Here is a 24,412-nt window from a genome sequence, read left to right on the forward strand (position 1 = left end):
ATGTTCACTATGCCCTACAAAGCTGCACTGCAATGAAAACCTAAGCTCCCATGGTGTGCATTTTGTTGTAGTTTTCATATTTTGTTGTCGTTTTCACGCTTGTCAGTGTTGGTTTCTTTATTCACATTTTGAGTTGTACAAGACGTACAACTATTTGGTACACATAACAGGTAAGTTTGTTTTAAATAAGTATTTACTAATAAAAATTTATTTATGACTGTATAAAAGAGCTTGTCACCTGAGGCACAAAACATGCTTGTTCCCTTGAACATAGATAATCGTGAGAAATGAGACATTTCTTGCAAGTGTCCACCCTTCATCCCTCAAATGTCTTCTGCAGTGAGCTGGGTGACAGTTCCCAAAATAGTTCATACAGCCTGAGGTGGATTTTCAGTCCATGTGGAATCTGAAATAGTCAAGGCCTATGGGACAGACAACCCAGGAACAGTACTTGCTAATGGAAGGCTGTAGAACTGTGAAATAGAAAATAAATGTTCATTGTGGGTGTTCAAATAGCATTTGCCACAAAGCACACTCCTGTGGTTAATCATGTAACTATAGGAGTTGTGGGAGTAGAATAAAGTGTCTGATTAACCAGTTTGTCATAGATGTTGAATTTGAATGGGATTCATGACTTTTGTGTCACTTCAGGCAACACAATAAACTGTAGGCTTTGAGGTGCTCCTTCAGAAACATCCTCCAACTCAGAAGCCCCTGTGCATTTTTATTTCTGATTCAGATGCCACCTAGCTGGCTTTGGAAGACTGTGTCACTTGTGGGAGGAATGAGTCTGGTCAATCCCCCAGTCCCTCACCATGCTCAACCAGGCCAAGAGTGTTTTGTGCATCTCCACTTGCCTCCGTGGCCCTGAGGTTTCTAGAAGAGAACACCTGTGTGAATGTGTGCCTGGGCTCTCACTGTAAATCCATGGTGAAGCTGGCTGCAAGCCTGCAACTGTTCAGGTGATTCAGCTGCATTTTGGGATTGACAACTTAGGAAATGCAAAAGTTCTAGCTGACCTGCACTCCCATTCCCCCTGCTTTGCTTGGAGGAGTCTGTGGCTTTTAATTGTTCAGATTTGGCTGTCATTTACCTTGAAAGATAAAATATTTACTGATGGCTTATGAAATCTTTGTTCATTTAAAAATATTCCTGGTCATTGTGACCAGAGTTGAAAGGACACACTGTTCCTCTGATTTATTTGAATAAAAATATTTATATGCCATATATATAGGTTTTCATTAGATTGTTAATGGGCTTTGGTGCACATAGGAGTATAATGGCAAGGGGATATCTGTCCGGATCTGCTGTCTGCAGGGGCAGCTGGAACCAGTGCTGAGGGAAGGGGAGGGACAGTGTCAGTGTGTGATACTGACTCTGCTAATTGGGCTGCTATCAGCTAGATAACAGTTTGGGTCAGGTGCCAGGTCAGCATAACCTGGGCAAATTCAACCTAGTCTATGGCAAGACCAAATATCAGCAGCCAGCAGTGACACAACCTAGGAAATGAAGTAATGTGTTTATTGTAAAATTATTGTAAGTGATCTAGTAAAAACTTATTAGGATAAGTTGAAACTTTTAAACAATTCAGCCAAGGGCTTATGAGATAATCAGTGAGGTGCCAAGGTATGACTTGATTTCTGTTATTGAATCTGAAGAGAAAGTATGATTGCAAAAAGGGAAGTGTTTACATTAACTGATAAAAAACTTGAGAATTCAGCAGAACACAGCCACGTGTTCCTGAGCTTCCTTCCATAAAAGTCTCACCATGTCTGCCACAGCCCCATTCACCTTCACTATGAGGGGGATCATCCTTGCACTAGCGCTCACCCTTGTAGGTAAGGCTACATATCCCTGCTTCACCTTTCTTTTCCAAATTTTCCTTAAGTTCAGTGGCAGTGATTGGATCTAGATTGAACATTACTTACCTGGTTTTTCATCTCTTTTTGTAGGTAGTCAGAAGTTTGATATCGGTAAGTAAATTTCCTTCTATAACCTGTTTTCAGTGAATTTGCTGTTATTTCTATTTATTAGAACATGCTTACAAGTACTGTGAAAATGGCTATTATTTCCCTCAGAGCCTGGATTCAGTAGCAAAAAGACCTACGTGTACAGTTATGAAGGCTGGGTGTTGAATGGGCTTCAAGAAAAGAATTTGGCCAAAGCTGGCGTGCGCCTGAGCTGCAAACTGGAGATCAGTGGGCTGTCAGAGAACAGCTACCTCCTCAAGGTACTGCACCTCCTAAATGTGCAACAGTGAGCTAAAATCACAGCTTTAATTGCATCTGCCTGATGTGGGGTGTAGGAAAGCTGCAGGAAACACAACTGGAGGCTTATCACTGTAAGTGTCAGAGAATGAGAGGCAAGCTGCTGTTTCAGAGGGATGGGTCACTTACCTGTGCTCCTTGTGGAAGTTGTTGGTAGCAGCTGTTCCTCAAAACTTATTGTAAATACAGCTGCTGGGGGTTTGCTAGAAAATGGAAAACTAAAGACATTTAAACTTGCTCTAAGATTTGATTCTAGTCTTAGCACACATTTCCCACTCCTGTGGGAAGCCAGGACTTTGGTATGTAAAATCATTGTCATGAAGGCAACTAATAAAAATAGACTTAAAAAGTGATAAAAGCTAATGATAAAAAGTGATTCATTATAAAGGAAAGATTAAAAAGTGAATGTTGTGAAAAAGGAGTGTGTAATAATGTTTGGTGTTTGAATAATGCAGTAAAAGATCTGTACATGTGAAATCATGTCTCTGCTGATGTCAGCAGTGATAGGAACTGGCTCAATTCAAAATAAATATGCTTCAGAAATGTACTTTTACCCCTTTAATTCAGTTACAAATCAGAGGTTCTTTGTCACTGAATACTCAATTCAGTGACAGCTGTCACCAGTTGTATTGAACTGTAGATCTTTCAAAACTGCGGGCTAGGGATTGCATTTCACACTATAGACTGTCCTGAAATTCTTGTATGGTTTGTACCAGCCTGTGCTCTGAGGCACTTAAGCTGGCAGTAACTTTACCAAAGTTACTGAAATTGCTTCTTATTGACATTGTATCTCAGTGTTTATAAATATATTGTTCATTGCTTAAGTATTCTGGTTGATTTAAATAAGTAAAAAATAGGAAACCAATGTAGTAATTAGTTTAGTCCAAAAAAAGTTGTATAGGAATAAGTTAAAATGAAACATTCTAAAACTGCAAATTTTTTTACATTTAGAATGGTATAAGCTTTTTAAATGCTAAATATAAAGCAGAATATTTATTATAAGGCTGACAAAAAGGGAGACTTTATTTGATATGTTAACTGCTTCTGTAAGATAAAACAGTACTATTGAGCAGACAGGATTTGCACTGGTTTTACAATAGTGTAAACACAAGGCAAAAGAATAAACTGCTCTATGATTTTCTAAGCCTACATTTGGAAGAAAAGAGTATCTCACTAGTGGTTATATTAATTTCTTCCAATATGTTTGCATATTTAGTACCAAAGGGGTTTTATTCACCTAAGTATCTTGATTTCCTCCCAGATCCGCTCCCCACAGCTGGAGGAATACAATGGCATCTGGCCCAGGGACCCATTCACTCGATCTTCCAAAATCACCCAGATGGTTTCCTCATGCCTTACCCAGCCCTTCAAGTTTGAATACAGCAGTGGACGGGTTGGAAACATTTATGGCCCAGAAAACTGCCCTGATACTTGCATTAACATTGTGAGAGGAATACTGAACATGATACAAATAACCATTAAGAAGTCACAGAATGTGTATGAATTGCAAGAGGTGTGTTTCTTTCCATTCTAAAACTGTTTTGCTGAAAGAATGTGGGTTTTTTTCTCTTTAGCTGGTCTTCCTCTGAGTTTCTGTCTATCTGCATCTACTTTTGTGTGATTGCAGTAAGAAAAAGGTGATTTTTATTCATATAGAAGTAAATGTGTGCATGTGTGTTCAACAAATTACCTGGGCTGAATTCTTTTTAAGTCATATGTCTTTAAGTCTTAACATGCAGTTCTTTGGAGGAAAAGAATTATTATCCATTAGTTTATTTGTTATATGGCTTCCATAATACAGCTATTTGATCAATTTTATTTGTTAATTGTTGATATAAAGTGATTACTTTTCAAGTTCAAACTCCATCCCCTGACCGAGTATTGGTCACATACCTATTATTTAGTTCAGTAGGAATGATTGTATGTAATAGTAGCAGATTCATTGAGAATCTTCATGAAGTAAAACTTCTCACACAGTGAAATCCTGACATAATTGGGAAGTCTCATTTTCTGCATTCATCTGCCAGGCTGGGATTGGAGGTGTTTGCCATACAAGGTATGTCATCCAGGAAGACAAGAAGAACAACCGAGTCTCTGTGACCAAAACCATAGACCAAAATAATTGCCAGGAAAAAGTGGTGAAGAGTCTTGGAATGGCTTACATCTACCCCTGCCCTGTTGACATGATGGTACGTGAGATGTGGAAAGATCTTCCTAATTACAAACACGGCCACTGTGTTCCCATTTATTCACTCTTTGGATCTCCCTGTTGTCCTACAGAAAGAAAGGATCATCAAGGGGACTGCAGCTTTCTCCTACAAGCTGAAGCAGTCGGACAGTGGTGCCCTGATCACAGAGGCTGTCTCTCAGCAGGTGTATCAGATCTCACCCTTCAGTGAACCCACCGGGGTCGCTGTCACGGAAGCAAAGTAGGTGGGACGTGGGCTTGCTTCACAAAGTGAGAATAATTAGAGGTTCTATCAGTTCCCTTCACCCCCAGCTGAAGTGAAATGAGAATTGGGCTCCACAACAGTTAAATGGAGATGTGTAATCACACTTGGAGTTTCCACAGTCCAAAAAGTTCAGCAAACCATTTTCTATTTGTACCCTGGTCAAACTGGCATTACAATTGCATGGAAGAAAAGGGGAAAAGCTGTTTTGTTCACTTATACCATAAGAATGCTGCTTTGCTGCTCTGTTTGTTCTGACCAGGGGCTAATTTGTAGTGTCAGGAGGAAGATAGTGTCTGTAGAAATATGATCATTCCTAACACCAGGTCAGTAGCTCTCATTCAGCAGACAGTGGTTTTGCTTCTCCTCGGAAACAATTTCATTGTAGATAACTCCAATGCCATTTTGTTCTAGATAGAAAGCTTTATTCATTAGCAAAAGGTTTTCTTTTGATAAGAAATTTTTTAAAGAGTGAGACAGTTACCATCTTAGTATCACTGAACAAACAAACAAGAGTTGGCACATGGGTGAAGAGAGATAATGCCTTGCTCCTGTGACTCTTGTCTCTTTGACAGACAACAACTCACCTTGCTGGAGGTGAAGAGTGAATGGGGGAGCTCCCCAGACATCTCCATGCAGAGCTATGGAAGCCTTCAATACCAGTTTCCAGCAGTACTGCCACAGATGTCAGTGCAGCTCATCAAGACCAAAAACCCTGAGCAACGGGTATTTTTTTCCAAATTGCTTTCCTAATTAAAAAAAAAAAAAAAAAACAAACCAAAAAACAAACCAAACCTGATCATAAATTCCAAAGACTGTAATTATGCATGCCCTCTGTCTTGTGTTCTGTACTAGATAATTGAAACACTGCAACACATAGTCCTGAATAACCAGCAAGACTTCCATGATGATCTCCCATACCGCTTCCTGGAGCTCGTCCAGCTCTGCAAGCTGACAAGCGCTGACACCCTTGAGTCCATCTGGAGACAATGCTCAGACAAGCCCCGCTACAGGTATTTCATTGTACCAACCTATAAGAAACTCTTTTGGTTTTGTGACAACTGGGAGCTAAAATGAAGGATTTTAAAAATCTCTCTGCAGGCGGTGGCTGCTGAGCGCAGTCTCTGCGACGGGCACCCCAGAAGCTCTGAAATTCATCAAGAGCAGAATCCGCAGTGACGACCTCAGCTACCTTCAGGCTCTTCTCAGTGTTCCCTTTGCTCTCCATTTCACAAAAGCTGATGAACACACTGTTCCAATAGCAGCAGTGAGTAAAGCCACGTGAATCTTTCCTGTCTCACAACGAAAGGAATGATAATCAGCAACTGTGATTAAGTACATTAGAGGCTGGATTCTCCTCTTGTGAACACTAATTTTGTGGAAACATTGACCCGTGAATTTTTTTTGGCATAGCATTTATTAGAGGATAGTTCCATATCTTCATTTCTCTATATTGATGTAAAGTCCTTTTCTTATAAGAGCTTCTGTGAATAATTCCCATTTTAGTTTTCTGGGCTCACATGGCATGCCTTCTACAGACAAAACTTTGTCCCTTTAATCTCTTACTTCTGAAACAAATTATGATTGCTGTGTTATGTCACTTGAGCAGCTCTTTCGATTACAAACTAGTCCATGAAGTGGAAAATGCTGCAGGAAAGGTATTAGTGCAAGCATCAAATATGTTGACACAATAAAGAACCATTAATTCTGAACAGGATTTTTGCCATCTCTAGCCAATATTCTGAAGCAGAAAAAGCAGAAATTGTGGGAAAGTGCATCATTAATATTATTGAGTTGCACATTTTGCTGGAGGTATTCCATTTATACATTGATGTTTATCCATAATCTTAATGTTTTCAGTGTTCAGTTGACAAAAATCAAAATGTAACTAGGTGAACTTATATGTGTATAAACTAGCGGGGAATTAAGCTTCTAACTAAAGCTTCCAAATATAATGTCTACAACCTACTTTAATTTGTTTAGATAAGAAGAGTAATCATTCTGAAATTGATCCCTTTAAATAAGATCTGATGGTTTTCCTGCTCTGAGAGCTTTGTGAAGCACTGTGTTAAATGACAATTTTTTTTTTTTTCTTCTTCACAGGATTTAGTGACAAGTTCTCGAGTCCAGAAAAATCCCTTACTTCAACAACTTGCCAGCTTGGGATACAGTTCTGTGGTGAATAGATACTGTTCTCAGACCTCAGCTTGTCCTAAAGAAGCTCTCCAGGTAGGCAACTTTTTGCCAAGCTTTTTTTTTTTAATAGCTTAGTAATGTTCATCATATTAGCTTAATTCTTTGATATACAGTATAAAAAGGATGACTGGAAGTATAAATACACATTTTGTAGGTTTTCTTCAGAACAAAGGCATCAAATAATTTTGCAAATGTAATCATTTTCTTCATCATTGAAAACACAGTTTTCACATTGCAAGGGTGAAATCCTGAGAGAAACCAGCATTAAATTATTTTTATCAAAGCCAGTTGCTTTATTGTGACGGGCTTTTCAGTGGGTAAGGGGGACACTGTGGACAGTCTATAGATTAGAGTGAGAAGACTGAACTGTGCTTTGTTTGCAGCCCATCCATGACCTGGCAGACGAAGCACTCAGCAGGGGCCGTGAGGACAAAATGAAATTGGCTCTGAAGTGCATTGGCAACATGGGAGAACCAGCCAGCATCAAGCGCATCCTCAAGTTCCTCCCCATCTTTTCATCCAGTGCTTCTGATATCCCCATCCACATTCAGATTGATGCCATAATGGCCTTGAGAAAAATTGCTTGGAAGGACTGCAAAACAGTATGTAGGATCTGGTAGATTTTCTTAACTTAGTGAATTAGATATGTACCCTAAGTGTAATGGTTTTAATGGCACTGTGTGTGGATTCAGTTTTTTCAAAAAAAGATTATTTTTAAGAACAATACTACACAGTTTTATATTTAGCTGATGTTTTCTGCCAAGATGTAAGGATAATTAGTCAGTAGGAATCTTCCAGCAGTGTTGTTTTTCTCGTCTGTTGTAACCAAGTCCTGTGTTAGTTATAGTGAACACTTAGCCACCTAAAAGTCAGACTTATAATTTAAATTGCCTCTGTAATCAGGAGGAGAGACACTTTCTGTTAAACTCGTAGGCCAAATGTCAGCATTACTCTGCCTCTTTTAGACCCTTCCCTTGAGGCTGGGTGAGTCACCACTGACCCCACACCGAGGTTGCTGTCACAGAAAGTGTAGCAAGACTCCCGCCTTTCAGATGGTTTAGGTATAGGACCTATATAAGAAACCATTCACTCAGACTGTCTTTGGTGAACTGCTGAACCCTTTTAAAATGGTCTAAAATAATTAAGCATACTCACTGAGTCAGTGGAGTTGTTTCAAACAATGAATCTGTCTTATTATCTACATTTTTTTCTTCCATAGATGTTCACTGATGTTTGAATATCAGTAATGTACAAAGCAATGCTGGTGCCATTTGGATTGTCATGGGTTGATAGATGGACATTTATTTCCATTTCAGTGGTTTCATGGGGCTGTTCCACCACGGCCCCTTCAGTTATATTAGTAGTTATGTGGAACCCTGCAGTAAAAAAGATCAGGAAACTTTTCTGCAGGGATAATGATCCCCTTTCCCTATTTTCTGTGGGTTAGATGTGGATCCAGATTGCAGAATGGTTTCAGTTATTGTTAATTCCAGACCCTGTTTTGTCTGTGCAGGTGCAGGGATATCTCATCCAGATCCTGGCTGACGAGTCGCTTTCCCCCGAAGTGCGGATGATGGCTTGTGCTGTTATTTTTGAGACAAGGCCTGCCCTTCCCTTGATAACAACCATTGCCAACGTGGCCATGAAGGAGAGCAATTTGCAAGTGGCCAGTTTTGTGTATTCCCACATGAAGGCTTTGTCCAAGAGCAGGTTGCCATACACCTACAACATGTGAGTAGAGACAGCAACAAAGCAGGTGCTCTTGAGCAAATTATGATCTTCTGCATGTGCTGACAACTGAGGTCAGTTGATTTACTGACAGGAGCTTGTTTCTGGATGTTATTACCTTTTTCATTTTGTTTAGATCTTCAGCTTGCAATATTGCCCTTAAGCTGCTGGCCCCCAAATTGGACAGGCTGAGCTATCGCTACAGCAAGGTCATACGTGTTGGTGGCTACTTTGGTGAGTAAGTGTTTCAGGGATCAGGAAACTTTCACTTCAGAAATCCATTCCAAAAATATTAAGTCCTTTGCAGAAATATTGCATTCTTTTTTTCAGTGAGAAATTAAATTGAGATTCATATGTTTAGAGTAGCCATTTAATAATTTCTGCCTAAACAGTTAGAGTTTATGTAATGATATATCTTAAAGTTGGCGGTAGAAAAAGCAGCAGAAATATGATCTTGAATGGTAAACAGAATGGTTAGAAAAAAGATGTCTCTTGTTTTCTTCTGCCACAGATAACTATAAAGTTGGTGCTGCTGGAGAAGTCCTTGTTATGAACAGCCCAGGAACAATGTTCCCATCAGCAATCATTTCCAAGCTGATGGCATATTCTGCAGGGTCAGTGGCTGATTTGGTGGAGGTAAATATTTACCTAAGTCAATAATAAATCAAATTAAAATTAAAACTCCTCACAAAGTTTCATCTCTGTAAGCATGTTTCAGACTGCTCCTTCTCGTGCTGTTTTGGTAGGCTGGTGTCCGTGTGGAAGGCCTCACAGATGTCATCATGAAACGAAATATCCCATTTGCTGAATATTCCACATACAAAAAGATAAAGGAGATTGGAAAAGCTGTAGGTATTTTCAGTAATACATGTGGGTTATGTGAAAAGGCATTGGTGATGCTTCTCACTCTAGCTAAGCCTTGTATCAGGAAGTTGAAGGAGTCAGCTCAAGTATTTCTGTGAATGAGAAATGTGCAGTGGAGACTGCAGGGGACATTTGCCATGGCTGCAATGGCTTCTGCCAGTTTTTGCTCTGGCTCTGCCTCTTCCCCACCTCAGAGATGGCTGCAGGAGGAGCACAGGAGGGAAGGGCATAGCAGGCATTGCAGCACAGTGTGTCACATGCCTGGCAGGCTTCCTACTCTCTCTCTTCACCTACCTCACCTAGTTTACAAGAATATGCCTTTGTCTCTAAGAGAAAAGACTTTTTTTTTTGCAGTGCTTTCAAACTGGGTTTAATGGTACTAATGGCTCAGACCCTGTGTGTGAATGTTACTGTATTGGGATACCAAACATTTGTGGGCATCTCAATGGTGGGAGAAAGTGTGAATTAGTGCCACGATGCTATTTACAATTGGAAATCTTACAAAGGAAAAGGGCAGCTTGGCCAGTGATGGGTTTAGTTATGGGTGGTTTAGGACGAGTTATCATTTATGAAGTGTTCTGTTAAGAAACTTTGCTTGTGTCTTTATCTGTTCCCCAGCTGCTGGGATGGAAGGAGCTGCCAACAGAAACCCCCTTGATATCAGCCTACTTTAAACTCTTTGGCCAAGAGCTGGCCTACATCAACATCAACAAGGAGGTGCTGCAGCAGGCCGTGAAGGTACCAGGGCCCCTGCTCTCTGTGCAGCACTGGCCAGCGTTCCAGCCCCCCGTGCCCACATTCTGCTCTCTGTTTTCCCACAGGCCGTGCTGGAGCCCGCAGGCCGGAGCACGCTGCTGAGGAGGGCGGCGGCCCAGCTGCGCGCCGGCACCGCGGCCCAGTGGGCGCAGCCGCTGTGGCTGGGAGAGCTGCGCTACATCGTCCCCACGGCCCCCGGGCTGCCCCTGGAGTACAGCTCCTACAGCACGGCCCTGGCCAGGGCTGCTGCCAGCGGTGAGCGCGGAGCGGGCACGGGGGGACAGCGCCTGGGAGAGCATGGAGAAAGGAGGGGAGAGCCAGGAGGTTAGAAATAGAGCTGGCTTGGGGATTGGAGAGTGGGCAGTGAAGGTGTTTGAAGAGAAGGTGGGTGCACTGGTTTGTGCATTGAGTTTGAAGGGAATGAAGACAGAAGAGGTGAGATGAGAACCTGGGAAACCAGAGAGAGAGAGGCCACAGCATTCAAAGCCAAAAAACCACAAGAGCTGCCTGGGGAGCTGATGCAGGCATGGGTAGAAGGGGGTGGTTCCTGAGCGGTGCTCACACAAGCTAAGGAGGAATCAATGTTGATTTAAAAAGAGAAGAAAATAGAAAACAATCAAAAGTGCACTGTTACTAACATTAAGAAGGAGGAAGAGAAGAGGGTCTTCTGACTCCCCATGTTTCTGAAATTTTAGTGTCACACCAATTATCAAACTTTCAATTTGGGTCAGCTCTTCATTTTCTTAGTATATTTTTATTTTCATTTTCAGTATGTTGCATCAGAACCTTTGCCTACACAACAAGCTTCCTCTGCATTTTCAGTTTTCTTCAGAATCATGAAAGGTTTCATGTACCCCAAAGTCTGTCTTGTTTTCCATCTGTATTTACTGTACTAACAAAAACACTTCCTCCTACTGGAAACTGCTTATGTTTGACTCCTTTCTTTCATTTTTACAATGTTTAAATATTGTTCTTGCATTTGCAGTTGATGGAAAGATATCTCCCCCTTTAACTGGAGATTTTAGACCTTCACAGTTGCTCGAATCCACTGTGCAGATTCGTTCTGACATAAACCCCAGGTATGGCAGGTTTTTGAGGCTTTCCCTATGAAGGAGGTTTTCAAGGGAAGGCAGAACCTCATGGGTGAAAAGAGCACCTTCCTTACACCTGACTGCTGCACTCTGTTTCAGTCTATACATACAGAAATTTGCAACAATGGGTGTCAACACAGAATACTTCCAGCAAGCTGTGGAAATTCAAGGCAAGGTCCTGACAAGAGTGCCAATCAAGTTTGATGCTAAGATAGACATGAAGCTGAAAAATATTAAGATTGAAACAAATCCATGCCATGAGGAAACTGAGCTAGTGGTTGGAAGGTATGGTAGCATTACTTCAGAATATTTTGTGTTGCTGAAGCCCCACAAAGTTCACTATTGACTGACCTCCCACAGAGGTCTCTAGAGAGGCAGAGTGACTCTTCAGTGTGTAGCAGAACCTTTGGGATAAAGCACAAAGAAGACAAATACAGGAGCTAAAAATCAGAAGATAACTGAATTATTTAGCAGTGTGATTTTTATATTAAATTGTTTATTATTTTGTGTTCTTATTATTTTTTATTATTTTATTGTCTTTTAAGGATTTTGATTTATGTGTTTGAAGGAATATTTTTGATGTTTTGGAACTTTTGTTGAAATTTATCTAGACTTTGAGAATTCCTGCAATATAAGAAAATTATATTTGTCATGTACTCTTTTTTTGTTTTCAATAATATTTATATTTCTAAATTCATATATAATCCCTATGTTCAAATATCTTACCTCTGTGCTGTCAAATGATACTCAGAAGGATGTATGAATCCAAAGACAAGGGGTTGGAATAATTTACTGTTTTTTGCATATATCTCAACAGACATAAGGCTTTTGCTGTATCAAGAAATTTAGGAGAGCTAGGTGTTGAAAAGAGAACTGCAATTCTCCCAGGAGATGCTTCATCAAATATTGTGGAAGAACCTTTCAAACCATCAGATAAAGCTTCCAGTGAAGACTTCACAAAGGTAACCTATTTTTTTGGCTTACACAGTAATATTCACCCTCTGTGCACTGGATGTCTGTAGTTTCACTCTTGCCTGTGACAGTCCCAGTGGCACTCACACCCTCATCTCTAACGCAGCCAGCAGCTGACAGCGCCCCAAGGAAACGTGCCCATGGCTCTCAAGAGGATCTTGGCCCCGTCGCAGAAAGGAAAGCTCATAAACGAGACATTTGTGTCAAGCTGCAGCACCTTGGCTGCCAGCTCTGCTTTGCCAGCAGGTCACGAGATGCCAGCTTCCTGAAGAACACCTATTTGCACAGGCTGATCGGAGAGCACGAGGCTAAAATAGTCTTGATCCCAGGTAAAATACTGAGCATCTTGGGCTCGTCAGTGCTGTCTGAAGCAGTATAACTCCCTAACATGTGCAATTGTTGTGTAGTTGAAACAGATGCTGATATTGACAAAATTCAGCTGGAGATTCAAGCAGGATCCAGAGCAGCTTCCAAAATAATTAATGAAGTAAACGCAGAGTCGGAGGAAGAGGGTGAATCATCTCTGTATGGGGACATTCAAGCTAAACTGAAGAAGATTCTGGGCATTGACAATGTGTTCAAGGCAAGTGACTGGGTATGGCAGTGGGGAACGTTTTCCCCTAAATGAGGGCAGGAATTAGAGGTACAGTGTGGGGAGCTGGCATGGCAAAGAAAGGCTGAGGCTGCTTTGGAAGGTGCCAGTGCCCCAGGCTGAGGTATTGCTCCTATGGCGTGCATCCAGCAGGGTGGGCTGGGCTGGGCTGGGCTGGATTTCAGCTGGATGGAGTGGATCTGAGGGAATTCTGCAGTTTCTGCTGTGAGTGAGGCAGGGAGATGGAGGTGGTTTTTTTCCTTGAAAAGCTGGTGTGAGAACCCAGCTTTGTCCAACACCCACAGAAGTTTTACTTTGCAAAAGCAGGACCAGATGTATTCTCTCTTTTGCACCTCTTGGATTGTGTTTGCAGATTGCAAATAAAACACGACACCCGAAGAAACAACCTTCAAAGAAAGAAAACACTGTGCTTACAGAGCTTGGGGCAGACCCTGACACAAAACATCCCTCCAGCTCATCTTCTGCCTCCTCAGCTGCCTCCTCTTCCTCATCGTCTGCTGTTTCTCCTCGTCGTAAAGAGGCTGGCGATGAAGATGAGAATAATCAAGAAGAGCAAGCGAAAAACAAAGATGCAAGCAGCAAGAGCAGCAGCAGTGGCAGAAGCAACAGCAAGAGTAGCAGCAGTGAGAGCAGTAGCAAGAGCAGCAGCAGTGGCAAAAGCAGCAAGAGTAGCAGCAGTGACAGAAGTAGCAAGAGCAGCAGCAGCAGTAGTGACAGAAGTAGCAAGAGTAGTAGCAGTAGCAGCAGAAGCAGCAAGAGCAGCAGTAATAGTAGCGGCAGCAGTAGCAAAAGCAGTAGCAGCAGCAGCAGTAGCAAGAGCAGTAGCAGCAGTGACAGAAGTAGCAAGAGCAGCAGCAGTAGAAGCAGCAGCAAAAGCAGTAGCAGCAGCAGCAAAAGCAGTAGTAGTAGCAGTAGTAGTAGCAGCAAAAGCAGTAGCAGCAGCAAAAGCAGTAGTAGTAGCAGTAGTAGTAGCAGCAAAAGCAGCAGCAGCAGTAGTAGTAGCAGAAGCAGCAGCAGCAGGAAGTCATCAAGTCATCACAGCCATGGGCATCACTCGAGGCATGTGAATGGCAGCAGCAGCAGCAGCAGTGAGTCACTGAGCCACCACAGCCATGAGCATCATTCAGGACATCTGGAAGGTGGCAGCAGCAGCAGCAGCAGTGCATATTCCAAAATATGGGTAAATCAGCTGATGCTACTAATCACGCCCCTGGCTTTGCATGACAAGTCAGGACATTAGGAGATGACCAGTAGATTTTAGCAACATAAAATTGAAGAATTTATTCTACAAACACACCTGCAATCATTGGCACAGATGTCTGCTTCATCTCAAAAGTTTTCACAAGTTTGTTGAAAATTTTGCTACTGTCAGGAAATGGTGTTTTTGACAATTTGCTGTCCATAAACATTGCATATTTCTGTCTTAATTTTGCAGTAGAAACATTAATGCTTTATATAAATTACTTCATGTTGACAAAGGCAATGCAAAATTATGTTCTTGTGACTAAGCATACAGGACTATGTATGAATGATAATCAGTAAATTTCTTATTTAATTTCCAGTTCTTAGATTTTCATACAATTGCAGCATTTCTTTTCCTCTGAGACTTCTAATCTTCTTGTTGTTGTCATTTTCAAAGGAAGCTCATGAGATTTATCAGTACCGCTTTAAATCAGCACACAGACAAGAAGAGGTGAGTTTTTCTTTCCTCACTAAAAGAAGTATGGAATCTGTCAAGAGTCAAATGGAGATTTTAATGGCAACATGTTATCTTTGTTGAGAAAAATTACAGTACTGATAACTTTAGAACCATGGTGGTTCTTCTGAGATGGGTAAAGACAGTGAGCTGTATTCCCTTTTGTGCTGTGCACATGAAGCCACTTGTGGCTCTGCAAAGGAGCTACAAAGCCTCTTCCAAAACAATAAAACAGATTGGAGCTGCACACTTTGAAGGAACCATGAGAAGCTTGATTCACTTGGTTGGCTTTGATCACCTGGTTTCTTGGGTTGGAATCACTGAGGTACACGAGGATAGTGATGGTGACAAATGTAGAAAGATACCTTATTTTATAGTATTTTGGTTGAGCAGATTCTTACTAGGGCATGAGCCAGCCAGAGCAGTGTACTTGGCACTGGTGCTCCTCAAAAGGTAACATTTGAGCAGTGTGTGTCCACTCAGATGCTCCTTTCCATTCAGTTAGTCCATTCAGTTCATCAGGCCTGTGCAGAATTTCTGGTCTGTCACATTGAGTGAGAAGCTGATTAAATCTGACTTGCTTTGGTCCATTGTTTTTTTCATATAGGGAATTCTCATCTACATATGGTCCTTATGGACTGTGAAGAGACAGATACGTTTGGGGAAACAAGATTTTTCAGAGTTAGATCCTATATAGTAAGCAGGACAAAGCCAAGTGCCATGAGAGAGAGCATTGTTCAGGACTGCCTCGTGCAATTTCTTCATGCATTCTTTAAAGTTACCCTCTTAAGCCTGTTGTGGTTTGATTTTTTGGGGAGTTTTTTGGATTTTTTTTTTGCAGGTCCCGAAAGGAAAACTCCCAGATGACCAAATTGACAGCTCACATTCCTCTGCCAGATCCAGTCATGCCACATCTCGAGCTTCATGGGTTAGTTGCATCATTTTTAGGGGGTTTTGACAGCTTGGAATTATCTCAGAGTGGCTGTGCACTGACAGTAATTGTATATAGTAATAATTACAATAATCATGGGAAGGGAGAAATGCCAACCTCTTGAGTCTCAGGTATCAGTCAAGACGTGCACCATAGCTCCCACATGCATTTTCCCCAGCAGTGAGGACCCTTCTTTCTTTCATCACAACCCTTCCCTCATGGAAAGCCCACCCAACAGATGCCTGCAGAGACTCATTTTGTGACCTCTGCATCCTGGAGGGAGATTGATTGAGCGCTGCAGTGCCAGTGTGAGGACATTGATGGTAGCAAAAGGCATGTTCCAGAGGGGCATGGAGCACCTGGGCTCCTCACCACCAGGCAGAGGAGTGCAGGCTTGAGAACGAAGGAGAGAAGATATTGAAGGTCATGATGCACTTCAGGCTGTTCTCCAAGGGAAGGGGTTCTTGATGTTGGAGAGAATGTCCTGGGTTATATTCTGTGCTGAGTTGCTGTGCAAACACAGAACCTGACTGCTCCACAGAGCTCACAGCCCAAGTGTGAGCAGAAAGCCAGCACAGGACCCAGACAGATAAACAAGAGGAGATGAGTGGGGATGTTTCTGCTGTGGCAATGAGTGACGCATACCACTGACAGCTGATGTTCAAACTGAACCGCTTGCTTTTATTCACAGGCTGGATACTAACAATGAGGCCCCAATCATATAGTCATTACAGTGTTTTAATTATATGACTATTTCCATGGTATCAGCTGTAGCTCAGGAAATGGCACAAATTTTGGCTCATAAAAACACAGTGCTAAAAGCCATCTGGCATGCAGAGGCACGTGCACATTAGAGACATATGCATGAGGTTTTATAGGCATGTGTATGTGTGTAATACATATGCTGGTATATATTTGTGGTTCAGTTGTTTATTTTTTCCATTTATCCATCTAGATCTTGCATCTAAAATGTTCCATGGTAACTCTTCTATAATTATATGTTTTGCATACCTTCTCCCTCTTCCTCTTAGCCCAAGTTTTTGGGAGATGTTGAAGCCCCAGTGTTAGCAGTTTTCCTGCATGGCATCCGTGATGATAAGAAGATAGGAGGCCTCCAGCTCGTGGTGTATGCTGATATTGACTCCATCAAGCCTAGGATGCAGGTATTTGTGTCCAACCTCACAGATTCAAGCAAGTGGAAGCTCTGTGCTGATGCTTCAGTCCACAATGCTCACAAGGCAAAGGTAAGGCTCAAAACTGGCTTGTACAGCTCTGTATGCATCACAGGAATGCTCCAGGCACTAAAAAAGGAACCATTGTCCCTCCATCACAGGCCTACCTGAAATGGGGACGTAATTGCCAGGACTACAAGGTTTCATCTGAGCTGGTAACTGGGCAGTTTGCTGCCCACCCTGCTGTACAAGTGAAACTGGAGTGGCCTAAAGTTCCTTCCAGCATCAGATCCGTGGCAGAATGGTGAGAATTGAGTCTGCCGTGACACTTGTTAACAATGCTGGTCAACTGGGAAAAATCAGCATCTGCACACAAGGTTCTAGTGGCTTAAGTGCTGACTGATACTTTATTCTCTGATCTGTCCAAGTACTGCCTTTGGACATAAAAGCTGAGTGGGATTACATCTCATTTTAACGTACAGTAACTCTTGATATTTGCCATAATTACTGAAAACTGAGGAACAGATCCTTCCTTTCACTGAACACTTGATCAGCAGAGCAGAGAGTGGGTGTGAGGACATAACCAGGGATCCTGCAGACTATTATGCTGCTTACACACAGGTGTGAGACAATCTAGCTGGGATGTGTGCAGCCTTTTTTTTTCTCCATCTCACTAAATCTTTCTGATTTGAACTTTTGAAGGTTTTACAAGTTCGTCCCTGGGGCTGCATTTATGCTGGGATTCTCTGAAAAAGAGGACAAGAATCCTTCTCGACAAGCCAGGGTGATCGTGGCTCTAACTTCTCCAAGGACTTGTGATGTTGTTATCAAGCTTCCTGATGTAATTATGAAATATTTTTATCACTCTTCTATCTTATTCCTAGTAGAAAAATGTAACTGTTTAATTACAGTGGGTCAATTCTGAGAAAGAAAAATTAAGTTAGCATCAGCTTGGGTGCAAATGATGAAAATTGCTTTTATATATTTCGATCATTATATTTCATAGATGTCCATATAGTGATTCTTTTTATGGAGAGAGACGTGGGTACTCATAATGACATGAGTTTCCATCTGTAGTATCTCCCTAAGTGTTCACCTCCTCAGCTTTAAAAGGGAGCAATTCATTCTCTCCCAAACAATACCTGAATGACTTCTCTCACACCATGAGAGAAAACTGAGCAAAAGCAAAAACCTCATGGACAACGAGTCAGATGATTTATGCTCATGTAAATTCTTTGTAATGAAAGTAGAATAGGAAAAAAATCCTAGCTGTTTGCTGGCATGGGTACATTTTGAATGTGCTTTTGAATTCCTTTTCAGATTACCCTCTATGAAAAAGCCATGAGGCTTCCCCTGTCACTCCCTGTAGGGCCAAGGACATCAACGTCAGAGCTGCAGCCCCCCAGCTGGAATGTCTTTGCTAAAGCCCCTTCTGCAGTGCTCGAGAATTTGAAAGGTCAGATCTAACTGGGTTCAGAAGCATGACAACTTCAGTTTCACAATTCATTTGGGCACCTTGTAAATTTTTCTGGCATTGTTTATCTGAGTTAATTAGGAAATATTCTGTAATAATGTGAGGATGGTTCAACTGAGATAAAATACTGTGCATGTAGAACAGAAATCATCAGCATTTCAGGGATCAAGATACCAATTATCCAAATTGATAAGATTTTAAATTTCTGTCAATTATTTTTCTGTTAGATAGAAGAACACATTTTATATGCCTTTATGGGTGCTTACTAGCCAAAAGTCCCTGTGAACCATATGAAAATATCACATAATGAAACAAATACAAAGCTAAAATACTATGGCACTAAAAACAAACCACACAATTTAGTGGCTTTCTCTCATGGAAAACAAAAATAACACTTTTTTTTTTTTTTTTTTTTTAACCAGCTCAATGTTCAGTTTCCTACAACAAGGTCTCAACTTTCAATGAAGTTCGGTTTAACTACACAATGCCAGCAGACTGCTACCACATCTTGGCTCAGGACTGCAGCTCTGACCTGAAGTTCCTGGTGATGATGAAGAATGGAGATGAATCTGTGAACTTGAAAGTGATCAACATCAAGATTGGCAATCAGTAAGTAACTTCTGCCAGATGCTGGGAGCATGAGGGACCTCCCTGCCCACATCTAGCATGAGAGGAGCTCCAATCTGAGCTTTCCTGCAACGGCCAGCAGCCCATGGAGTTTCAGCACTCCCCTTATTTATTTTCCATGCATATTGAACATGACGCTGATTCTCTTATCCAGCATCTTGGGTGACAAGAGTACCCCTGCTGTAATTCAAGCATTTGAAATGAGCTTGTGCTCTGAGCAGTGATGTTGAGTGAGCAGGAAGCACTGTGAGTGTGTGAGGGTGGCACAGGCAGGGTGTGAGCACTCTTGTCCTTGCAGTGAGGTCGACATGCGCCCTGCCGACGGACGCGTGCAGCTGCTGGTGGATGGGGCTGAGAGCCCAGCCAACGTGTCCTTGACATCTGCTGGTGAGTGGTGCAGCACGGGCTGCTCAGTGGTCACATGTGCTTTGGGAGAAAGGAGGAAAGAGACGGAATCTGTGAAGGAGATTTGATCAGTTTGTATTCAATCCGTGTTTCTTTTGTTTTAAGGAAATATTTAAGAATATGTACTTTACTCATTTGCAGAGGGACACTTAGAAAGATTGGTTAGAGTGTGAAGCTCTTGAAGTAGCCTAAATAAGCAAGATATAATTAGCAGGAAGATCCCACCTTTTTGTACAACATTGCAGGTCCTGTTGTAGTTCCAAATTTGAGAAGGGTTTTGGCTATGCTATCAAATTTTGCTTGATTAAAAAAGTAGAGCTTTTCTAAAATCCACTACACGTGACTTGATTGATATTGATGTTTTTCCTGATTTGATTTGTAGGTATAAATTTGGCTTGCATTCTGCCAGGGATAGGTATGGAGAGCTGGTGAAACAGCCTGCTTGATTCTCCCAAAATAAGAATAGTTTGTTTCTGTGAAAAGTACAGGAGGACCTTGTTTCTTCCTGTGTAGTCAGGGGCTATATACAGTGTGGGTATTCTGACTGAAGAGCTGTAATATATGAATTGGGCTAAATCTTGCTGAAATTGGGTTAGCATGTACCAGTGCTGAGCTCTGTCCTATTTGTTATGTACTTGGGAAGTGATAACTGTGCCAGAAATGGCTCCAGTGGCAGTCAAGGTGTTCCTCATATTTCCATATTCCAATGCAGTGCACTTGGGGCCTTGTTGATCTGCACAACTACAGAGCTACTACAGACAGCTCAGTAATAATTTATAGATATAAATGTGATTATGTTAATAACCCCAAAAAACTTAATAAGTCTGTGACCATTAACATTCTCTTCCATCCTTTTGCAAGCACCCATTTTCTATATTTGCCCATTTCTACATTGCTTTCTTTTATATTTGTGTTTCTTGAATAGGGTAAGTGTGGAATTTTGAAGAAAAGAACATTTTAGAAACATGACAGTTGCTTTTTTTCTCTCCTGAAGAAGCGAAGTTTGGTCTGGTTTTGTTTTGTTTTTTCTTCTAGGTGCTTCTCTGTGGATCCACAGTGAAAATCAAGGGCTTGCACTCCTCGCCCCAGCCTATGGCATTGACAAACTGTACTTTGATGGATACACATTCAGGGTATCGTTCTCCCTCTTCATAAGATTAAGAAATTTCCATAGAATTCCCTTAAATCTGTGTGTATGGGGGCAAGGGTGTACAGTGGCAAAGGCAAGTGTGTGCAGGCACAAAAAACCCCAAAGGGCAGATGATGCTACAGGATTGCACAGTCCTGCTCTTTATTTCTGGGTGTGAGAAATAAGAACCTTTGATGAACACAAGTATTCTGTTCTTGCAGTACAGACGTGTGTTGGGAAGTGGGTCTGTGAGTGTACACACACTGAGTCAGCAGTGCCTTTGCAAGAAAAATTAGTTTTCAGCTCCTGACGCTGTTCTTGCAGCTGTATAATTCTTCAAAACAGCAAAAATGCAGCCATTCTTCCTAGATAAATGAGTGGTTTAAAGTGTGCACAGAAGTTAACATGAAGCTGGAACGTAAGGGGTTGGTAAACAGTTTCATGTCTGTCTCTTGTACCATCAAAATAACAACCAGAAAAAAGCTTCAGCATATTAATAATAGTCTACAGCATGAATAACTCAACATCCTAGACTGGCACAGTGGGTTATGAAGGCTGTATCAGTTACAGATTCTGCAGCCCCACAGGAGTTTGGCATCTGACTGTCAGACCCTTTTAAATTCTTATCAAAGAGATTTTAAATGTTTGTGCATTAACTTGCACTGGAAGGGACCTGCATAGCAAAAATGTGCTCCACAGGTATTACATTTTTTTAACTTGAAATCTCTCCTCTTCTTTTTCCTCCAAGATCCAAGTTGCTCTATGGATGGCAGGGAAAATGTGTGGACTGTGTGGAAAATACGATGCAGAATGCGAACAGGAATATCGGATGCCCAATGGATATGTAGCTAAAGATGCAGTGAGCTTTGGGCATTCTTGGATTTTGGAAGAAAGACCTTGTAGAGGAGGTATGCAAGCTCTAATAAATTTAATATAATATTACTGCAGTTGTTCAGGAATAGTGGGTTCTGTTCAGAAAATTTAAAATCCATATATATTTTGGGAGGAAAAAGCATATTAGGAGATTCATTATTAAGGTGATATATTAAGTTTTAAAATTACTTGCAAGTTGAGAAAGAAATAAGAAATCACAGGTTAAACAAGTCAAAATATACAACTTAGTTAAGTTCAAAAAATAATATGAATCAAAATCTTTATTTCAGTTTTGAAGTATTTTAAATGAGGATCAGAAAGAGGATAAGCTTCACACACAATGCTTTTATTTAAGCACAATTCCATTTTCTGGACATCAATTTTCAGCAATTAGTCCATCAAAAATCAGATGGGGATTAGTAGTTATTACCAGGGCTGACCACCTGGTTTTTGAACCAGTGCAACCTGTCAGACAAAGCATTCATGTTTGGTATGTACAAAGTAGATGAGCAGTCCAGGGATTTAATTACATGGTTGAAATTAAAAAGCTGCATTTTAAGTCTTTCATAGATTAGGATCTTTTGGTGTGCAGCTCTCACTGAGGTTATGATGCAACCTCACACCACAGTGCTTGAGGAGAGCAGGCACGTTGCATCTGCAGAGACTTGTCCTGTGGGAAGAACATCCTCAGTCCCTGCAGATGGCTTGTGCATGTCTAGCTCAGCATTAGCTGTTACCCTTCCATGTTTTTGTCACAAATTCTGGACAACAAACTTGCTTTAGATGGATATGGAGTCCACACGCACATCCACAAAAATATTCCTGTGGCTGGTGGTGAGCACATTCTGCTTCCATTTAACATATGGTGGAAGCTGCTGAAATTTGAAGACATAAAGCTTATATCTAGGAATAAATTGTGGTCTGTTTAGCTTCTCACATGTAACTGCTTGTCCTGGGAATCCAAAATGAGATCAATATTCCTTGTTGGCAGCAATGACTGTTGCTCTCTCTCTGACTAGTTCTGTGTCTGAATGACATCGTATTTGGTCAGAAATCTCCTCTTTAGTTCCACTGCTGAATATTCAACATTTTAAAATGTGGTTTGACAGCTATTCAGTAAAGAAAGTTATTGATCACAGTTTTGATGTATGTAGTAATGGAGTGAGGAATAGAATGAGGTTTGAGGCAGCTAGGGCTAGTACGCCTCCTAGTTTGTTCGGAATGGATCGATGGATTTTGGAAGGATTTTCAGTTTACCTTGAAAAATGTTTATTAGAAAGTACTGTGTTTCTATATCCTGATCTAGAAGCAGACCAGTTGCATTTGAAATTAGCTTTCCAGGGCTCCATATCCAACAAGCTGATTTGAAAGATTGATCAGCCAGTAAAGCTTCTTCATTTATCACCAAAGCACAGTTTTCACAGAGGGGAGTTTGCAGACGGGCGGTGTGGGCAGACGGGTCCTTTGGGGGGGGTCTGGAGCTGTGTCCCGTTGTCACAAGGCTGTCCCCGCCCGTTGCAGCCTGCAAGCTGCGGCACGCCTTCGTGAAGCTGGAGCGGGCGGTGCAGCTGGCCGGGGTCGAGTCGCGCTGCCTCTCCACGGAGCCCGTGCTGCGCTGCAACAAGGGCTGCGCCCCCACCCGCACCGCCCCGGTCACCGTGGGCTTCCACTGCGTCCCGGCAGGTAAGGCAACACCCGTCCCGCTGCCCAGGAGCTGGGCAGGAGCAGCAATACATTGTCACTTAGTTGTTCCACTTGAAAAACATCAATGCGGCACGGCCGTAGGTAGGCATTGACTGAAGCCCTTTTGACTGAAGCCCTATTGACTGAAGCCCTTTCCCTGTTTTGTTAATAGGCAAACATTCCTTCAGTGAGGGAGATGGTTCTCTGTCGTACATTTAATGGTTTTCATTGTGCTGGGATGTAAAATCTAAACTGAATTCTCCTTCGTGGTGCTTAGGGCTGGCAAAGTAAGGGCAGCACAACAGCGCAGTCAGCCCTGGGATTCGGCTGAAAAGCTGTGTGCAGGCTGAGCCATGGAGGAACAAGCACAGCACCCCAAAATGGGGATCCTTGCCTTACATTTTTTATAAATCACTGCCTTTGGGTGTGATCCTACTTCACTGAGCTGATTTAAGTACTAGAAGAGCAGGTGTGGACAGGATTGTACTAGAAGGGCAGGTGTGCATACAGGTCCAGTGATATAGGAGGATTTATTTTCTATACATGTATTGTAGATTATAAGACACTAGATAAAATAGATATAGATTATATAGAGAATAGAGTTGTATCTGTTTTCCAAGTTTTTTTTCTTAAAGATTGTAATACCCTTTCCTAAGTGTATCATTAATAAAATTCTTCATGGAAGTAGTAGCTTTCAATGTAGAATTGACTTATTAATGAAGTGGATTTCCTGGAACATCTCTGTGTGACTTAGACAAATATGAATATGTAAATCAGTGAGGAACAGCCAAGCCTGCTGTAATTAATAACTAGTGCATGGTAAATGCTGTAGCTTGCAGAACTACTTGTCAAGTAAACTGTTTAATTTTCATTTCTTGTTCCCCATCAGATTCAGCCACCAGCCTGACAGACAAGCAGATGAAGTTTGACCAGAAGTCAGAGGATATGAAGGACACTGTTGATGCACACATAGCATGTACTTGTGAGAATGAAAACTGCATATGAAGCTGTACCTGTGCAGCATAGGAGAAAACAGAAACACTTTCATATTTTTATTGTGTAGTGTAAAAAACCTTGTCTTAAGGAATAATAGATACTAAATTAAGTACTTAAGGATCTTGTATGGGGAATCTTTCCAAGTAATTTAAAGTATTAAACTTTATTATTGTAGAAACTGTTATGATTGCCCATAAATATCTGATTTCATAATAAATCCATGCATGGAAAAAATTGTGAAGGTTTCCTTATTTCACTGGTGGTGGAAAGAGGTCTGCATAGGTTCTCCTTATCCCCCATTTTGTAGACTTCTTGAGTTCTGTGCACCGGGGTTCTGTTCAGGGCCACTGGGAATTGGGTCAGCAGGACCTGATCACCTTGGTGTGATGCTGCACCTCTGCAGCAGCCACGCAGCTGTGGGGCTTGGCCAGAGCTCTGGGATGGGCCAGTGCTGCTGCAGGGAGCAGCAGGCTCAGGGAATAAACCTGA

At 41.7% G+C, this 24,412-nt stretch overlaps 1 protein-coding gene across 1 annotated transcript; it reads left to right on the plus strand.

Annotated features, from left to right (window-relative positions):
* Positions 1–1,768: 1,768 nt before the first annotated feature.
* Positions 1,769–24,054, plus strand: LOC131560048 (vitellogenin-2-like). Its single transcript, XM_058808680.1, has 35 exons — positions 1,769–1,838; positions 1,953–1,973; positions 2,079–2,230; positions 3,529–3,780; positions 4,295–4,456; positions 4,548–4,696; positions 5,293–5,443; positions 5,573–5,730; positions 5,819–5,984; positions 6,821–6,946; positions 7,297–7,515; positions 8,427–8,644; positions 8,778–8,875; positions 9,153–9,277; positions 9,388–9,489; positions 10,124–10,243; positions 10,327–10,516; positions 11,247–11,340; positions 11,452–11,637; positions 12,170–12,314; positions 12,431–12,653; positions 12,732–12,907; positions 13,290–14,117; positions 14,577–14,630; positions 15,475–15,561; positions 16,596–16,808; positions 16,898–17,040; positions 17,439–17,577; positions 18,057–18,192; positions 18,633–18,819; positions 19,136–19,224; positions 20,278–20,375; positions 21,120–21,279; positions 22,766–22,927; positions 23,817–24,054. The coding sequence occupies exons 1-35, from the start codon at positions 1,769–1,771 to the stop codon at positions 23,930–23,932; spliced, it is 5,715 nt and encodes a 1,904-aa protein (XP_058664663.1). The 3' UTR covers positions 23,933–24,054.
* The last annotated feature ends 358 nt before the right edge of the window (positions 24,055–24,412 follow it).

This window comes from Ammospiza caudacuta, chromosome 7 (genome assembly GCF_027887145.1).
Source record: "Ammospiza caudacuta isolate bAmmCau1 chromosome 7, bAmmCau1.pri, whole genome shotgun sequence".
NCBI lineage: Eukaryota > Metazoa > Chordata > Aves > Passeriformes > Passerellidae > Ammospiza > Ammospiza caudacuta.

Coding starts and splice junctions, on each gene's coding strand:
- LOC131560048 (XM_058808680.1), top strand. CDS start 1,769: ATGTCTGCCACAGCCCCATTCACCTTCACTATGAGGGGGATCATCCTT. Junction 12,315..12,430: donor CCAGTGAAGACTTCACAAAG/GTAACCTATTTT, acceptor TCTCTAACGCAG/CCAGCAGCTGACAGCGCCCC. Junction 17,578..18,056: donor TTGTTATCAAGCTTCCTGAT/GTAATTATGAAA, acceptor ATTCCTTTTCAG/ATTACCCTCTATGAAAAAGC.